We start from the raw sequence: 20,432 nt of genomic DNA on the forward strand, positions 1-20,432 counted from the left end.
TTGTTTACACTGTTCACTATTGATGCTGAAGGTCACAAACAATAAAATACAATCAGTGTATTAAATTATTTTTGCAGTTCCTCATGTGCGCTGGGAGTATAACCAACTCCTCGGATAATTAAAATTGCCTGTTAGAATTCCAAAGTACCCAGAAAATTAAAGAATGGTTTATTATAAAAGACTGTACATACTTGTTATAATTAAAACAGGTTATATACAAATCAAGAAGTGTTCCAATTTATAAAGGGAATACAAATATGTTTCATGGGTTGATGTTTGATGTCAGAAATAACATGTTAACAATCAGGAAAAGGCAAATAAAGCAATTAGGTTCATTTCAGGAACAACAAGCCAAGGGATCTTTCAATATTGAATGTTGATAGATATTACTATTGTTCTTGTATTTAGTACACTTGCTTATTGGTCATCTAATGCCCATTAGGACACAATCGAGCCTAAATAAATCTTTACTACACAATGCAATCAATCCCTTTATGATTTAACTTGTGTACTATCCAAAACCAGAAATGTGACCTGATCTTGTGCTCAAACTGGAGATGTTCTACTGCTAAAAGCCAAGTGGATGGCACAACAATCTATATCTTTTTCTACATAAGCTGTTCTTGCTCTTTTAGTAGGATGCCTGACTAGAAACAGCATTGCTATGGAAATACATCCTGCTAAGCTCGCAAGAGCTGTATTCCTAAATAGGTGCTGCTTAAATATAGTGATGTGGGGGGCGGGGGGAATCAGTAGAAAATCCTCCAGTGGTGAAAATTTACTTTCAGCAAAGCAAGAAATTTTCATAGTTTTAAACAGAAGAGTCACTTGGGATTGATTGTTTGTTCGCCCACCTTCTGCACATTCATTTATTTTTGCAATGTGTCATTAAAGCTTCTCTCTTAAGGCAGTTCTACAGCAAAAGGCTGCTTGCTACAGGAAAAGTACAATTGCAGCAAAAATTAAAAAGTGATTAAATGTTTAATTCACCTATGCTGTGATGCATTATCATTATAAACTTCACCATCCATGGGCACTCTCTGGTAGCTAAGAAGAGAAACAGATTTCTGCTCTAAAACTGCTCCCAGATCACTGCAACCTGGTAAGTCATCTAAAACGAAAACTAATGGGCATTTTTGCAAGCGAGAACAACTTTGCTTTATACTTTCTCCTATCAGCCTTTTATTGATGTGCTTTCTATTTCCAATAGTTGCTACTCAAAAGTATCCTTTACTAATGAATATGCCAAATAATAAGTGCAATCTGAATATATGGTAACCTGCAGAAGTATATTTTTCCCTTTATTGGGGTGTTTTGAACCTGAAATTAAAAATGACCCTGTTGATAAGGGGGAAATTTGGTAAGTCAACATGCTTCAATATTGCTTTGCAAAGCAAGGCAAGCCAACAAAAGTAATGGACAAGACCTTTGGTTCATTTATGTATTTATGAATGGAAAAGTCAATGCAATTTTACTTATTAAAAACTCAGGTACAAATTACACACACATCATAAGACCACCCATCTTTGATTCACATGGACATATTCGATAAGAGACTCAAAGGACTCACTGGAATAGACTCTTAGTGAAAGAACTCCAGTAAAAGATTACAACAAATTGGAAGCATCTTGGATTTTCAGAAGAAAGTGTAATTCAATACATAAGTTTTTATGCATGCTTTTAAACAAATACTATATTTTGAGGATGAGCAATAGTCTAAATAAAGGTAAATGACCAGCATTATTAAACTTTTCAACCAGATTTAAAGTTAGTCTAACAGTTGTTAGTTTATCACGCTGTTGCACTGAGAAAAGAAAACAATGGCACGATTTGAATCTTGAGTCATTAAATAGTTTATACCCTACTTCCCCAGAATATTTAGGCTGGTCGTAGAAAACAACGCATAGGTAAATAAGCATAATCAGTAATAAACAGCTCAGTTATTTGCAAAACAGAATAGTTTTTCCTTGGAATGTTCTGTTTCTCCCTCTGAAATGGGCCAATCCAATCATTCTGGTTGTATGTTTCTGGAAGTGTATCTTTCAGAACACGAACTGATTTGTAGAACTCTTGTTTTAGAAGCACAAGATGAATTTGAACACTAGGACTCTCTTTCTGATCCCAAAAAAAGACTTCTGGAGGAACAAACCTCACCCAGAATGTTCAGACTGGTCCATTCCGGGGAAAATACCAAACTTCTGAGGAGAAACCATTCCATTCTGCACATCCCTAAAACATTTGTTCATTTTACAAACTCCAGAAACAGATGCTTACAGATGAACATTCAATCATGCCATTTAAACAATATGGCCTGGAAAGGATGTGCACATTTTAAGGAGCATTAAGACAAGTGTTAATTTATCCTTTGTAGATCATTATGGCATGACTGAAGGCAAAGCCTGGCCTGAAAAAAGAATTAATCTGCATAGTGCATGATTGATTCAACATAATTTCCAGGAAACAGGCCAGTCACTCTGTTGCATACGCCTTCATACCAACCATCATCATTCTTCTTTATCACATAAATGATTGCGCCCTCCATAAACGATAGCTCATCATCCTTGTCCTTTGTATAGTCATATATGGCAACAACTAGAAAAATGGAAAGAGAGGTACCAATGAATTTTGTCACAAGTTGTTCTAAAATCATTTCTAGGGTTTTCATGTCAATTCACATTTTTCGTTTTACCTCTGTCCCCACCCCACTTCCAATGTTCTTTTTTCTCCCGTTTTCCTCATAAAAGTATCTGTATGAAGTGGTTTGCACTGAAAAAGAGGGACTGATCCAAAGTCACCCAGCTGGGTGAGACTAGAATTCTCCACAGTTTTGTAATTTCTAGGAATTAGTCAACCATACATCAATTTTATCTTGTAGGAACAAATTAAGTGGGTATGGGAGTCAGTCAGTACCAGACTGACTGAACAGATGAAATGACTATTTCTGCATTCTAGTACCCGTGTTCCCCTGAAAATAAGACCCTGTCTTATATTTTTTTGCAACAAAAAAGGCACCATGTCTTGTTTTTAAGGGGGAGGGGGTTGTCTTCCACTGATTCACCTCACTTATGCACATCGTTCCTAGCCTTCTTTTTGCGGTCAGAGGTCTTTAGGAACTTCTGCGTCCGCCAAGGCTTTCCTGAAGGGCTCTGCAGCTTATAACACAGCTCCAGATCAGAACAGAGCTCTGTTATCAACTGCAGAAGCCTTCAGGAAAGCCTTGCCATCTGCTGAAGAAATGGGCCGGCAAGGCAGGTGTCAGGATGTGCAAGCCCTGGCTGCAACTGTAGTAGGGCAGCTCCACCACCCCATCCCCACCCTAGCTTAATTTTTACCTGTGCACATGGGGTGGGGTCTTAATTAGGGCATATTTTGGGGTACGGCTTATATTGGGCGCACATGTAAAAATTAAGCTAGGACTTACTTTCAGGGTAGGACATATTTTCGGGGAAACACAGTAATAAAACTCACACTCTGCAAGCACAATACCCCAAATCTAATCTTAACATTTCAAATAAAGTGACCCTCAAGAGCTGGCTGGATAAAACATCCAAGGCCTTATGGTGATTTCTGCATTCTGGATACTCCCTACTGAACTAGATAAACTAAGTGGGTAAAAGGAAGTTTCATGCTTCCTCAAATTTATTTCTGTGTTAGGAAAATAAAGCCCAATTACCACCACCCACAAAATTTGGCACGCTACCAATTAAATTCTCATTCTTGTTACAGACATACAATCCTTCAAATGATGGGACATTACTTTACTTTACTTGGTTATTTACCTCAAACCACAAATGTTGTTGTGTCAAAATTACATGTAGCCCAAAAATGTGAGTGAGCAGTGTATGATTTATTTGAAAAAATAAATATTTGTTACAAGAAGAGATGCAGATGTATTGCTTCCATTACATATCAATTCAGAAATAGGATATTATATATTATTACTTTATTACTTATAAAATGAAGTGGGAAAAACAAGGTAGTTCTAATTTGAGGGGTCTGATAAATTTTCAGATGCAAAATATGTTGAGAATAGTTGAGCTAACTAAACGAAGCTATACATTTTTAAAAAAACATGATTTAACAAGTCACAAAATCTGGACTCGTACATCAAGCTAAATTAGCCTTCCCAAAGTGGCACACGCTCTATCTATTGGGGCTTCAACTCCCAGACTCATCCAGGTAGAGGAATTTTGACAATTGTAATCCCATCACATTTAGAGGACACTATGTTGGAAAGACTGTGCTGAACTGAAAATAAAACATTTGATGACTTTAATACAAAGTACACAGCAGCTAGCAATAGGGAAACATTTCAACTATCAATGATATTCCTATTTGTGGATACATTCCTATCTTAGCACCACTTCTGCTAGACAGAAAAGGCATTCACATACCAAGGGTGGAGACAGGTAAATCAAAGGAAAAACTTTATTACAACTGGTTACACAACTGGTGGAAATAAAGTTGAAAATCAAGGACAGAATCTAATACAGGTTTATATTTCCAATACTTACATTTGATTTCTAACTCATAAAATACATGGTTTCTATCAATATTAGTCAACATATGATGCAATCCAACAACAACTGGAGGGCCATAGACTGCTCACTTAGTGTAATGTTTCAGTACAATCAAGATCTTAACCTTTAGAAACAATTCCATAGATCTGGTTAGCATTAATTTCCTAAACTGCACAATTTTGGGAGGAAGGAATATTGCAACTCTTTTTTAAAAAGGGATTTATGTCAAGTCATCCAGTTGGTGATGTCATCTGAATGGGGCACACGTGGCTTAAATCTTCCTAAGGAATCTGGAAAGAGATGTTTAGTACAAATCTATTCATCCTTTACCTTTCTCAATGTAAGTTTTAGGTGCCCAGGTTGGATCACCATCAGCATAAGGATCATTATACTGCACTACTGCAGCTTCCTCATCTTCATAATCCACTGGTGGTGGTGGTGGAGGTGGTGGGGAGTCATCAAACATAGGCATCTCATCTGGAGGTGGAGGTGGAGGTGGAGTTGGACTGTCAGCAACTGGTGAATCAGTGAAAAAAAGAGTATTTGGTCAGATTTAGTTCAAACAGAAGTAAATCCATGATCAGAGTTCCATACCTATTACAGAAACTAATCACATGCACTAACAGTATCATGCATAGATTAGAGATGAATGCTTTATATGTTAAAATGCTATGAAATACAACTTTGCAAGTTATTGGCAGCCACAAAACTATAGATGCTAACTTCAAAGCAGATACTCCAGAGGCATAAGCTGATTACTAGCAGAAGTGAGATGTAGACCATCACTTTAATGATTCTCAAGGCATCATTGCTTCATGTTCCAAGAGGCTGGTTTAGCTATTGCTGAATGCTGTAAGCTAAATGTCTTATTTTGTCAGTTTATGTTTGCCTTAGATGAACAAATATCCAGATGCAGAGGACAACGCTTCTAATACAAGCAAAGTCTCCTTTTGATGCTGATGGGAGGAAAGGCGGCCTATTTTTAATCTGCATCACAAACATTCCTATCTTGCAAGGACAGGAGAATCTGCCTCATGCTAACCTACACTATCCAGAGAATTTCATCAGCCATTATTATCTAAATCACTAACATGTTTCCATTTATATTGATATATTGACCATCATTTGTGTTGTAAATGTTGTACCTTGATGAATGTATCTTTTTTTATGTACACTGGGAGCATATGCACCAAGACAAATTCCTTGTGTGTCCAATCACACTTGGCCAATAAAAAATTCTATTCTATTCTATTCTATTCTATTCTATTCTATTCTATTCTATTCTATTCTATTCTATTTGCAGCATCCTCCTTCTAAATCCTAAAATGCAGTAGGTGATAAGGCATATTCAAAAGCGGCTACTTAAAATCTCATTCATTAACTGTCCTACATACAAATCCTGTAACTTAGGATATGCAGTGATAAATCCCAGAGGAGAAAAACATTCGCTATAACTTATACTTAAAAGAGCATCGTTCAGTAATAGTAAAGCTTTTTTAATACTACTCAATAGATGCAAATGGTATCTATATTTATCATTAGCACAAAAAAACTTAGTGTAACTGGAAAAATGCATCACTTTGACTGAAGTATGTCCAAATGTTAATATAATCAGTGATACAGGGGAGCACATCTTTCAAAATACTTAAGGTCCCCATATTTTTATGCTAATTGTCAGCTTCATCACTTAAATGTAAATGGAGGAGAAAAATAATCAACAAGTCAAGAAACAGATTTCACATCCATTCAGTGATAAACCCATGTGCCTATTTTTAATTTTTTCTTATGTTGTCCTTATATTTTTTTTAAAAGTATGCAAATATGAGGTCATCACTGATTGGACGTGAAATTTGTTCCTTGACTTGATGGGTTTAGCCTACAAGGCATAAACTTTGGCATTATCAATGGTTATTTTTCACAATAAGACACTCTCACATTTGCCCTCAGATTAAACTGGAGAACAATTTTTGAGCATTGAGCCAAGGTGGTGCAGTGGTTAGAATGCAGCACTGCAGGCTACTTCAGCTCACTGCTAGCTACAGTTCGGCAGTTCAAATCTCACCAGTTCAAGGTTGACTCAGCCTTCCATCCTTCCGAAATCAGTAAAATGAGGACCCAGATTGTTGGGGGCAATATGCTGACTCTGTAAACCGCTTAGAGAGGGCTGTAAAAGCACTATGAAGCTGTATATAAGTCTTAACTGCTATTGCTATCTCTCTTTCTTATCTATCTCTTAAGAAAATCTAGCAACTAAAGGTCCTTTTAAAAACAACGTTGCTAAAGTATCATCATATTAGTGAGCTTAGTTTTAAATTTTAAAAGTATAAATGATGACTCAGACTATGGTCTTCAAAAAAAACCATTGTGCATATACAACATGCATATGTATATACAAGCCCATCTTACTCGTGCCAGCAGAAAGGACCTACTTGGAGGTCCTGTTGGTTAAATAACTCCAACTATCCAAATCCAGAAGAAAAGCCTTCTCTACTGCAACACCCTACCTTCTAGCTAAGCTCTGCTTCCACCCTCCTATCTTCCATGGGCACCTGAAGACCTTCCTCTGTCAGTTGGCCAGGGGACCAAATGGTGGCATCCACACTGAATGTGGCTGCTGGATTGATGGCAGACTCCGCTTCCTTCCCCCCACCCCTTTGCGCTCTGCTCTTTATCCATCCATCTTTCATACTGATGTTTTCTCATAGTCTTCTTTTTCATAGTTGATTTTATCATTCTGCTACTTTGCTTCTGTTCTATTTACCTTCTTTCTTTTTCTTCTTTTTGATTATTGTAAGCAGCCTAGGGTAGTGGCAAATAAATTTAATCAATCAATCAATCAATCAATAATAAAATAAATATAGTGTGGGTTCACTGACATGTGACTGATTGCTAATCACTTTCTGGATCAGACTTTTGGAATCTACTGGTGTTGGATGGGAAATGATACTACGAACAGTGAAGTTGTTTTTCCATACTTCCTTTCCCTTGGACTTATTTTTAAAGTAATGACTATGTATCAAGGATGTAAGATCTTTTCAGTTACAACCCTTTTTTGTTGAATGTCTATTGTAATAGAGCTGCCTTTTTATTGTAGTAGGACCTAAAATTCTTGATTTGGAGTGTAGACTTTGATCACTGGCATGTGTCTCATTATCATCTATCAAGCCTACTTGTTCATTTGGATGTATGAAATGCTTTGTTCTCTCCCTTTGTCTACACTTCTTTCTGGGAGGCATCATATTGGTTACAGTGCTGATCTTCTACATCTGCTTCAAGTAGTCTACATAAAATTTCTTGCAAAAGAATGAGGCGTTATGATGGGAAGCAATGCATTCAGGGTACCTGCAGTAGTGTCAGAGGCTCAGCATCTGCCCAATATGATGTATCTTAGAAAGAAACCCAGGAGGAACCATCCTTAGAAGAGAGAAGTGAGAAAAGGTGACGTTGGCAAGAGGACCTCCACTGTGGGCTGATTGCCTTTAGTGGTGGTTATTATTATTTTTTAATGAAACAATACAACTTGAAGATGTACTAGTATGTTATTATTATTTATCACTTTAATATTTCATATATTGAAGAGGTAATTTGCTCAGTTACCACCAGAATTCTTAGAACCAGTTGTGTCTTAGTTTAGAGAGTGCCCATAACTGTCCCTTACTAACATATCCAGGCTCTATTTTTTCACATATACTAATGAAGATGGATCTAACACAATTGGTCCGTTACAGAATCCAAACCTGATAACTGGACTATGATAAATAAATAGGATAATAAGTTTTCAACACAGTGTAATATGCCAATAGGCACAATTGTGCGAGTCTCTCCTACCCTAAAGTCCACAGACCTAAAAACTGTTGTACCAAAAATATATATGTTCTTATATTTTATAAAAATAGATATTCTTAGTGGATTGTATCCTTGATTTATTGGCCAAGCCCAGCTGTCCTGTACATAAAAGCCAAGCAGTTCATTGACTTAAACAGTAGAAAACAATACAATGGCTTGAACAGAAAATATTTTCATTCCAGACTTGTTTAGCTTGAGATAAGTTAAAAAAGATCTAGCATTCAGTTCTTATTTCAACTAATTCTTTTCCACAAAAAAGCTTCTTACCTGCAAACTTTTCATAGATAAAATAATGCTGCGTGTTTCCTGTACTTAAAAGTATCCACATCTGATATTAACCTATTATAAAAACTTAAAATTTCTCCCCACAACCAAACACCGCAAAAAGTGCTGCAAATAATTGGGAAATTTTTGGAGAATTTGGAATTTGGATAGTAAGAAGCAGAATGAAGAACAACAGGAAGAAGTCCCAGTGAGCGAGCTCAAGTCCATTAGTAGCACCAGATACAGCTCAGAATATCCAAAGTACAGGACTAGAAAACCAGGGCAAGAATTGCTTACAATGTATGAAACATCAATCTTTGCTATACTATTAATACAAAATTATCTCCATTATCAAATTACAACCAGTCTTTATTATTTTCCAGAAAATGAGATTAGAATACTATATATTCAGGATCCCATAAAAGTAGGAAAAGCTTCAGACAATCTTAAAATAAAGGGTATTGACATGTTCTTAAGGACAACAGCAACTTTAAAATCTGGATAAGATCCAGTTTCCTGAAAATGTGTACTTTGGTCCCATAGAAACAAAGAGATTGATGATAAAATTAATACTTTTGTCAACAGAACTTACTGACATTGGAAAGATGAAAGAAATGCTGTTTTACTATCTCTATCTTTACTACAGCCAACTGTGTTCAACTGTGCACTCTATAAAAAAAGCAATTCCTTAAATTGGTCTGAATCTCCTTAAAGAAGGAGCCAAATCCTACCATTGTAAGTAGGAGAAAAACAGTCTCTTTATTTTAGTTTTATACAATTGTAGCACGTCTGCTTTTGTTTCAAGGAAAACTCTTCAAGAAATGTAGTCTATCCTTGTATAGGAATTGCAGTCATTCTTAAGGATTTTGGCTGCTCTTTTCCAGCTGTGCAAAATAAAACATACGCACAGAGCCTAACCGTAAACAAGAGAGCAGCATCTAGTTTAAATGTGATGCAGGACACCAAAGAAGATGCCAGTATTATTCTCTACAACAGTTAAATCTGATCCAAAGTATAGGAGCAGAGGCTCTCCCAGGGTCAAACCCAATCTATCAAAGTTGGGTATGGCCCCTATAATCCTTCCAGGAATTGCTGCCAAACCTAGCTATGTCTTTTTCTGGATCATGCACCTGCCCTCTTCTATCAGTCCTATTTAATTTTGATGTAAGTTTATATATAAGTATGAGTTTTAAGATGTCATTTCTGTTTTGGAGCTATTCTTTATCACTTCCGGCCAGATTTAAAGTACAGCCAGATTTAAAGACCAGCTGATACCTTCAGTCAAAGAAAGGTTAACTTGTTTTTCACATTTTCAATGATGTCCTGAATTGCCTGACGTAATTTTTATGCAAAAAAGTCAGATTAAATATTATTGGCACCGAGTCTTCCTCTGTGTTAATGTGTCCAATTTGATATACATGCTGTCAGCCATATAGTATCTTGGAGGGAGATGTTATTTGAACATACTTAGCATCCCAATTAGATTGATCCTAAAATGGTTTAAACCAGCGGCCCCCAATCTTTTGGGCTCTAGGGAATGGTTCCATGGAGGGTGATTTTTCCGCAGCCTGGGGGACATGGTTTCATGCACTGCTTAGATCTCGCATGTGCACAGATGGGGCTTCGCTCATTTGCATGGCCTGGGGATTTGGAATGCTAAAGATGGCTATCTAAATGTTTCTATCTCCTCAAATTAAAACTTTTTATTAAAAAATCCATGCAGCTGTAAAATTTTGTGTCCAGTGTCTTGTTAGATGCAGGTATAGCCATGATTTCTTAAAAAGAATGTGTATATAAAATTATTATTTAAATCTCCTAAATGAACAGGTTGGGGATTTGACAAAAGAGAGCTAGAGCAAAAAGTGTGTGAGTGCTATCTTTTTCTAATTTCTGACCAAATTATTTTGGATAATTAAACAAACAAACAAAATCACAGGTCTAAAAATGTTATCAGTAACAATAATTGGAGCATAAGAAAATGTACCCTTCAGTTCCACGTTGGTGCTGAAATGCAAGATGGAATTAGCATTTTAAGTACGAAAAAAATCATCCAAACTCTCAAAGCAGTAAAACCAAGGAGAAGAATCTGATTGGCCAGCCATGCATGCTACAGGAGAAAGAGAGAAAGAGAGAGACAGAAAGAGAGAAAGAAAGTAAGAGTCGACTCTACTCTTTGGAGAAGCTAAGCTGCCAACTTACTGTTTTCTTGCACCCTGGCCACGAAGCCTGTGAGAGGTATCTGTGGAGTCAACTGAGGCATTGGGGGAGGGGGTGGAGCAATAGAAACTGGAAGTAACACACACACCATAAACAGGAAAGTAAACATAGATACAGGAAAAGGAAAATAAAAACAAAAAGTAGCTGTCAGTAACACTGGACCACAAAAAAGCTACGCAATGAAACACACAACAAGACCTCCTTAGCCACCCTAGCAATACAGCCTCTGCTAAATTTTGTTTTAATCATCTGGCAATTAAAAAGCAAAGCAAAATAAAACCTAAGGTAGATAATATGTGAGCTACTCTTTCAAACGTTTCACCTGGCCATTTAAAAACTTTCGTGGGCTTGAAATATAGACATCTTGCCATCTTACCATAACATCTTGTAAGGAATGCCAAGTTGAGGGAAACTATATGGGTGTTTGTGTGTTCTTCCTTACTAAGTATGTTTTCTCCTGAAGAAAGTGGTATAAAAAAGGCAAAAAAAAAAAGTAGCAAAGGCCCCTTGCAATGATGGTGGAAGGTTAAAAAAAAGGGCAAAAAATGCCAGAGCAATAAAGTTTATAGACTGCCTGCTCTTTAGCATGAAATTAAATTTACATTTTACATGCCTTGTTATTTTCATATTTTAAAATTTTCTGCACTGGAGGATTTCAGGAGAGATTTTTAAGAGAGCTTTAAGAAGTATAATTCTATGAAAATAAAAACTGGGCTGCAAAAAATATATATGTTCATTACAAAAACTGAAATGGGTTCTTTTCAAGAAGTAAATCTAAGGATTTCATAGGAATTATCTGTAACAAGTTTTCATACTACTGAATTGTGTTAGCCTTAACATTATATATAAGTTGAAGCTGCATTTTTAAATGCTTCCAGCATCTAATAATGGTCAGCAACCAACAATTTGCCATAAATTATATTGTGAACAACCAGTTACCTAAGGCATTTTCCACTTATTGACAGAGCCAACAAATCTCACTATGAATCTTTAACCTAGAGGTAAAGGCCAAAGGCTCTCAAATAAATACATAATGATATGTTAGATAAACCCCTCATAATGAATTTCTGTTCCGATTTATGAGCAGGGGTACATTTTTAATATAACTGAGAAATAATAGCAATGTTTTAGAATAGCTTGTGTGAATATCAATGAGAAGCAGAAGATGTGAATGCTGTTTATGAAGGTACAGAAACACAAGTCTTTTCAGACTGATTGAAAGGGTATGTTGAACATGTGCCAGATGGAACAAAAAAGTATTTTATTAGCATGTCTCTGATCTCCTCACTCAATTCTGTATATCCACCTTTGATTAGTGTGTGTGTGTCTGTGTGTCTGTGTATGTGTGCATGCGTGCATGTGTGTGTGTTATAAAGTGTTTATTCGTTATAAAGTGACCATTAGGTACACTATAAAGTGACCATTAGGTACACTTTCACAAGTAATAGTGAAAACTAGATTCCTTCTGTGAGGGAGATGGTCAGTTTCTAAATGTGATAGGTAAATAAAATAAATATAATAAAATAAAATATTGTAAGATCAAGAAACAGGCCTTAGATAGAATTAAAACAGGATGTCAGAGGGATCCATAACCTTGAGAAATTCAAATGATTTCATTCTACTTTTTTTTACCCAATACAGGGTATTGTAGGTAAATAAAATAAATATAATGTATAAATATATAAAATATAAAATATACAGGGTATTGTGTTCAGAAAAGTAAAAGGAAGCTCATTTGAAACAGTTTTGGATTTCCAAAGATGGACTGATTTTAAACAATTCCAAGATTTAGTATTTATATTTACAATTAAATACTAACACTGAGCTCATTTCATATTAATCCAGTTTTATGTGCCTAGTAAAAAATATAACACAAATGTCAATTTCTCAAGACTCTTGTTACCAAGATTGACTGGCTCCATTCCTCTTTCTTTTTCCTCCAATAAAATCAATTTGTTGTCCAGGGAAACCTCGAATTTATTTTATCAAATCTAGGGCATTAAATCTTAAATTTAAGAGAAGAGTAAAATATCTAGTCAAGTTAAAATTGATGACTGCAAAGTATTTTTTAATGTGGCAATCATTAATATATTTATGATCTTTAGTATCTGTATTAGATCAGCAATGTGATTATAAACAAACATAAAATTAAATTAAAAATTCTCAGGTAAGGTCCTTCCTAAGAATCCTTTAATCTTACCAGCAAAGTGATAGATGAAAGATATTTTTATTTATTTGTAAATGTGCCTATCTTTGGCAAGCATATATTACCAATTTATTTTGAAACTGTAGACTGAACGTAGCAGAAGCTCTTGTTATCATATTAAGACTACTTGGGTGTTCTTCTCATTCCTGAAATCTGTACCTATCAGTGATCCAGATGTGTTGGCTTGAACTCTCAAAATTCTCAGCAATAGCCTTGCTAGCTGGGTTACTCTGAGAATCCGAATCTAAATAAAGTTGATCAAGAAGTGGATGTAGGGTTTCCTGCCTAAGCAGGGGGTTGGACTAGAAGACCTCCAAGGTCCCTTCCAACTCTGTTATTCTATTCTATTCTATTCTAAATTGAAAAAAGCTATTCTGTTTCTATATGGAAAAATCATATCCTGACACAGTTTAACTCAAAATGCCACACTATAATTCCACTTTCTCAATAAAATACAGTGGTCAGTAGATTGTGCAAAGTATTGTGAGGCAGGTTGTGCAAAATAATCTATAAACCTACCAGATGCTTGGCATCGTCCTTGTAATCACCTCTGTGATCCTGGCTTATGTATGCTAAATTGTACAGATATATTGCATATTCAAATGCAGCTTCACTATACAGTGCAGGATGCAGAAACCCTAAGTGTGGTATTTCAAGAAAAATACATTTATTTTTACTTGAAATGATAATAAACTATGCTGTATTTTACCCGAGAGGAAGATTATTCTAAATATAAGACTTATATGTATTCTAAATATAAGTAACATAAATTAAGTTACTCATCTGTATTATAGGTAGTTCTCAATTTATAACAATTTATTGGGTCACTGTTCAAAGTTACACTGGCAATTAAAAATGCGAACTACAACTGGTCCTCACGCTTAGAACCATTGCAGCATCCCCATGATCATGTGATCAAAATTTACATGCTTTGGCAACTGGAAATTTTAGTCTCAACTGTAGTTGTAAGTCAAGGACCATCTGTACATATTTTAGCAAAATATAAAGCAACCCTATTGTTTTAAGGATAACTCTTTGTAGAAAAAAGACTTCAATTTGCATAAATAATGTAACTTGCTCATGTTGAAATCTTCCTCTAAAAAAAGCCAAAGTTATAACTTGTTCTATAGTTACAGATTAAATGGTAATTTCAGTGGGAAACTGGTTTCATAAAGAATATCTGAATGACTGAAGCCAGGCAACACAAAAGGGAAGGGGAAGGGGAAGGAGGGACAGAAACAACTTGTGTAGGTGCAAAACTTTTCTTGGCTTTGTCAATTATGGCTTGGACGAAGAGCGTCTTGTCTGGATATGCCTTAGTGCTCAGATCGATGATTAAACCAAGAGCTACGTAAAACTTTCAAACTGGTTTGCCCCCAAAGAAACCCAGGAGTTCTATGCTCTGCAGTAACCTTACTTGAGTTTTGAGAATAGAGAGGCCCGCCATTAATGTGAGGTTGAGCAGAAAATGGAGCAGTCACAGAAGGATTCCTCCTAAATCCAGCAGAAGGGGCTGAAGAAGTGGTAGAGTTGTGTCGGGAAATCTGCCTGGTCATTGTGCCATACTGGGAACCAGGAGCTGACCCAGGAACAGCTGAAATGCAAGAGCCAAAAGGAACCAAGACGACTTGAGCAAAACAAAACACAAACAACAACTTAGAACACAATGCAGAAACCAAGAGTAAGGGAGGGAAGAGAAAAGGGGTAGGGAGACCACAGCACAGTAAACACATGAAAATTCAAATCCACTTAGGCTTCATGGGACAGATAAAGAAAAAAAAACCCGCATCAATATATTAACATCTCAAAAGCCACAATGCTACAGAACTCATGATGAATCTTTGAGAGCTACTTTGTCCCTTTAAATAAATAATCTGTGCAGAAGATAAAATTCAAAAGTGCAGTTAGGCAGTTAAGTTCTCAAATTATGATTATTCCTTAATACTGCATGAATAACAAAGTACTATGTAGGTAGCTGCATAATGGCTTGAAAAACAAAGGTGGTTTGCAACAAAAGAAAAATTCAGGGAATTGAATATAGTTGGTAAAAATTAGTTTTAGCTGTTTTGCCATTCCTTTGTTCTTAATTCATTCTTTAATTTGTTTCACTTACTATTTCTTACTCCTTTTCTGCATAATATTTTTATCCTGGAAATTGTAAGATGGTTATGTAAGTAGTCAAAACCACACAAGAACAAAAACCCAATTCCATCAATTCATCAATCCTGTAAAGAAAGTTAGAAAAGAACCCTATCTAGTAGTTCAAAAAACAAACAAATGTCATTATTCTCAAAAGGTTGAACTCAGCCTGCCATCCATCTCGACAACTTTTGGAATCCTGAAAGAGCTTTAGAAAAAAACAGTTATTGGTGCTGCTAAAATCATTCACTTGCCAGTCATATCTTGATCTACAAATAAACTCAAACTCGTCAGTTAATCATTAAAGAAATTTGGTTTGCTCATTGCTGCTTTTCTAATTCTACGTGAGGATTCAGCACTATTCTGAAAAAAATAATAACTTCTTTTTAAAGGATACTATATATATTTGCAGATAAGTTCATCCACCGATAAGCTGAACTCAATTTTTTAGCTAAAATCCAATGAAAAATGTGTTGCCAGCAGATAAGACAACTGTCAAAATTTTCATATGTTTTAATTTTCAAAATTACTTATTAAATAAGAGTGCATTTTCCAAAGGATTTTTATTAAAAATTTGAGGGTATTGCTTGCCTACATGTGGACAGACACAAATATATATGGAATATTTATATTTGGAATGATATTTTTAAAAAGCTGAAAGAGAAAAGCAACCATATATATCACAGATAAACCAAACCCAATTTTGGGGGTGTATTTTGGCACCCAAAATGTTGTTATAAATGATAACTAGAAAAAAAAATCATGCGGCTTTCAAAAAAACCTATGATATTAAAAAACTAAACCAGATTCTGCTCATTTTCAATATAAACATAAAAGATAAATGCTTTCCTTTCTTCTGTGTTCTATGATCACAACATAGTTCTACAAATGTTCAGTCCTCTTGAAATTTATTTAAGTAACAGGGTCTTGTTCTCTATGTGGGGAGAAACTAAAACCATCAGCAAGCCCCATCAATGTGTCAACCAAAATCTAGTGGCTGAATTAAGTCACTGCAAGAATTAGCAGAGGAACTATTCCAGATGATACAGAGGATGATGATATATTGCACAGAATCCATTTTTTTCCCTGAATTGTTTGCTAAAACAGGTTTCTGGGCTTTGATCAATAAATACCTTGGCCAATAGTTGGTGGTGAGGGTGTAGGCACTGCAATGGGTATGCCAATTCCGCTGCTCCCACTGTTTTCTCGACTGCCACTTCCTCCACTGCTACCACTACTCAAAACAAAGCAAGCAGATAAATAAAATATGGCTATAACCGGTAATGTAACATTTGTGACTTTGAAACACGTCAGCAAATCATGAACCACACATTTTTTTTCTCTGTCTAAAGAAAAAGAGAAAAGAGAGGGAATGAATCCCAGATGATGATTGGAGTAACAGCAGAGTTGACTTCAAGAAACACAGATGTGATATTCAAACAAAAAAGCAGTTTTACGACTATTTAATATAAAAACTGGGAGGAGTAATCTGAGACTTAAAAAAAACTAAAATAATACTCAGAATGTTTGCAGATAGCTTAAATTAATTAAAGGTCATAAACTGTCTAATAAAAGCTTTAAGATATAGGCAAATTATGATTTACAATGAACAGAAGATATATTTCCCTAGGATTAAAGTATCAGGAAAAGTGTTTCACATAAGTATTATGTAAATCAATTATCATTTATAAGTTAAATAGAGCCAGTTAGAAATGTAAAGAAGTAAAACACTTCCCCAGTCGGATGGTTTGTGGCCTCAACAACTGTCTAAAAGAATGGAAATGACTAATTGTCTACAAGGAATACAAATCCTTCCATTCCCCACAATCTAATCAGAGCTGAAGAAGCTTCTTAGATAAGAAGTGAAATGTCTTCAAAGAAAAACCAAAAAGTCCAGTTGCCTCTTGAAAAAGTACCTTTGGGACAACCATGACCTGGATGACTGAGAATCTCCATAGACATTGAGAAAGGTTGTGCTAAAATCCAAAAACTGCTATTCCATGTTCCATATATTAATTCAAAGCAAGGCATTCATTCACCACATACAGTTAGTTGGAAATAATTCAACCAAAAATAAGTGAAACATTAAAAATTGCAACCAATAATGGAGATTATTCTCACAAAAATTGGCATTTGGTATGCCAAGGACCTGGAACTTGTTGCCATGGTTGCAGCTGAATTTCATCAAAAGCCACTTGGAACATTGAAGAGTCCATTTCTGCTGTCTCAAATAATAACACAATGCTTTAGCAAATGGCTCAGAATAGAAATATTTTGTCTCAAAGAATGCTGGGCACTAAAGCCTATTTTGTCATTAAGGGGAAAATGTTGATTAAAATTACTATTGCTATGTCAAATCATTTTGGCAGCGCTATGTTACAGTGCTGAAAAATCTTGCCTTTGTTTCTTTACAGCAGCTTTATTCTCAAAGCACCAGTTGGAAAAAGCTGTATTAGAGCAACCGGTATATAACCTCTTTTCTTCAACATTTGACCAATGAAGTTGAATAAAAGATTAATTTTGTACAATTAGAGAAATATTTAATAAAAGTCTACACAGACAGACATTTTTTCCTTCTGCAATCTTCTTTAGCCTTAAGCCCATTTTTCCAACAGAAAAATTAAGGACTAATTCTCAGATCATGCTTGTTTTTGGATTATTTCAATAATCTTGGTAGCACTGCTGTAGAATGAAATTTCACTTTAGAAGCTAGGAAGATGATAAACATAGAGCTTGTTCCAATGCATAAAAATCAGCAGGGAATAATGAAAAATGCTGTGGTCATAATAGATCTGGATGCTTTCCCTACATATAGTTTTTGAAATCCCTCAATTTAAAGAATAATTTGCAAGATGATGCTCAACTTATGTCCAGAATCTAAAAGCATTGTTTCCAGAAGAAGTTCTTAAAATTGTAGGATGAAATAGATTAAAAGCATGCTTTAAAATGAATGCAGCATATACATGTACTCCGTGTATTTTATTGATTCAAACAATATTTCTAGGTTTTCTTTAAATCTAGAAATCGATAAACCATGGCCCATGAATTCCAAGCTCACTAAACCAATCCTGTAGAAATATGGCAATCAATTACTAAACTATAATAGGGTAATTTACTTTTTGAAAAAGGCAATAAAACAGGTCCATTAAGTATAACCCTCTGACTAAAAAGAAATAGAAACCTCAAAGATACAAAGAAAATAGCTGAAATTTCTAATGTGTCACCATTGCAGCACCCAAACTTGAAAAGCTCCTAATTAAAAACAAATCTGACTTTGGAAACAGCAAATAGTTTGCACCAAATAAAACATATTCATCTCCTTTTGCCAGCTTCTATTATCGCTTGCCAAGATCAGATTTGCCATCAAGACTCCAATTCATTTACCTGTGTGTCCTCGGCCTCTGGTTCAAGGAAGCAGTCCTTCCAGGACTGTGCTGACTTCCAAGTCTTGCTGGACTGGTCATGTAATCATTGGGGACTGTAGGTGGTTTGACAGGCTCCAATGTTTTATAGGGAGTGTTCCGTCTAGCAAAATGAAGCAGAACGGAAAGCAAAGTGGACAGAAGAGAAAAAAGAAATGAAAAATGGATCAGATTACTAGGAAACAAATCACTGTACGGAGACGTTAACCATTAAGTAACTTCATGTCCATGGTCCAACAACATTCTTTACATAAATTATATTATTGATAAATACCTGATAATTTCTAGGCATGTGGACTACCTCATATACATGGAGTCTCATCAAAAGTTCAATGTGAAGTTATGCTTTACTCAAACACAACTCTGGGAATATAAATTTCAAAGAAGGCATCTATGGATATTTTTTCCTCTTTATTTCATAAGTGGAAAATCAAAAATTCATAATTCAAAGGGAAATGTAAACAGAAAGTTCAATCTCAGGAGTTAAATATGAATTGTATGTATAAACTCAAAGGAATCGCTGTTATAAATATTTTTAGTTAAATCACAAGAAAACCAAAAACAAATTATCATGAAAATCTGCAGGTTATGCTCAGAATTATACTATAAACTTTACTGTTTTCTTTATAGGATCTGTGTGTCTTTACATGGATATGAACGTCTAACCTCGTATTGGAAAGATCAGAATTCTTAGAATTCCCAATTACCATATACAGATCACATAATAACCATTCATTCAGCAAATATATGGAATTAAAAGTACTGAATAGATTGTATTTATTAGTCATAAATACTTAGTCCTCAAAGGTGTGGCTATTATAACATCTACATGGTCACATGATAAACAGTTAGACACTTGGCAGCCTTCCTGCATTTCTGACTGTAAAGTGTGCTTCAATTCCTCCCACCACCTCCCTATTTCTCCTCCCATCTCTGCCCTTTTGGCTGCCCTGCCCTCTGCCACCCTCAGCTGACGTTTTTGCACACCTCAGCAGCAGCAGAGGAAGATGATGGCAAAGGTTGGCAGGGCAATGGAGGGCAGGATGACCCAAAGGGCAAAAATGGAAGGGTGACATAGACAGGTGAGGGAAGTTGAAGTTAGCACAGCAGGACAGAATAAGGGTAATAAGGTTGCCTAATAATAATGTGGTCCTCACATAAGAGAGCTATCACAACTGAGGTCACTAAGCATTGCAGACACATGATGTTTTGCCTAACAACTGCATCATTTAGTGACAAAAAATTCAATCCCAGTTAGGCTTAAACAAGGGCTACTTATAGAAGCAAATCAGCCTATTAATATTTAATTAATTATTTTCAGTAACACAGTACTCCTTTTTTATAAAATTGTTCTAAGATTAGATATTATACACCTGGTAATTTATGACAAAACTGAATGTGTGACAGCACACTCATAATCTCCTAGTTGGTAGAATATGGGCAACAACAGGTAACTAAATGTGAAGATGACTTTCAGGGGCAAGATGCTGCCAGGAAACAGACAAAAGAAGAAGAAACCCTCAGTGAATTAATAGTTAGAAGAAGAAACTTAGGAACAGCCTGGTCTAATTAATTAGGAGGTTAAAAGTGCTGTGGGAAATTCAAATTTTCATGATTTTGTTATAATTAGTCTTATAATAAAATAGAATTAGTTCATGTAAACATGTGTCCTGTCTGTTTTACCTGGAAGAATTGACAAATCTTCAGATTACAGAAGTAACCCTACACAGAATAACATGTAATAAAAGCGTGGCCTGCACTTCCATCGACTTGGTGAAATGCAGCCTAGTCATCTTCTCTACCCTGACTGTATTACTG

The 20,432-nt window shown here is 35.5% G+C and overlaps 1 protein-coding gene across 3 annotated transcripts in view; it reads right to left on the reverse strand.

Annotated features, from left to right (window-relative positions):
* Positions 1-145: 145 nt before the first annotated feature.
* Positions 146-20,432, reverse strand: part of ABI1 (abl interactor 1) — a 106,886-nt gene continuing 86,599 nt past the window's right edge. The window contains exons 5-10 of one of the 3 annotated variants that reach the window (XM_058183091.1): positions 18,577-18,717; positions 16,326-16,426; positions 14,471-14,647; positions 10,830-10,916; positions 4,851-5,036; positions 146-2,592 (exon numbers count right to left, since the gene is read on the reverse strand). In XM_058183091.1, coding sequence (XP_058039074.1) covers positions 2,417-2,592; positions 4,851-5,036; positions 10,830-10,916; positions 14,471-14,647; positions 16,326-16,426; positions 18,577-18,717 — 868 coding nt within the window. In that variant the 3' untranslated portion in view covers positions 146-2,416. The remainder of the gene's footprint in view (positions 2,593-4,850; positions 5,037-10,829; positions 10,917-14,470; positions 14,648-16,325; positions 16,427-18,576; positions 18,718-20,432) is intronic. The other 2 variants (XM_058183092.1, XM_058183093.1) reach the window with 2 other exon arrangements.

This window comes from Ahaetulla prasina, chromosome 4 (genome assembly GCF_028640845.1).
Source record: "Ahaetulla prasina isolate Xishuangbanna chromosome 4, ASM2864084v1, whole genome shotgun sequence".
Lineage (NCBI taxonomy): Eukaryota > Metazoa > Chordata > Lepidosauria > Squamata > Colubridae > Ahaetulla > Ahaetulla prasina.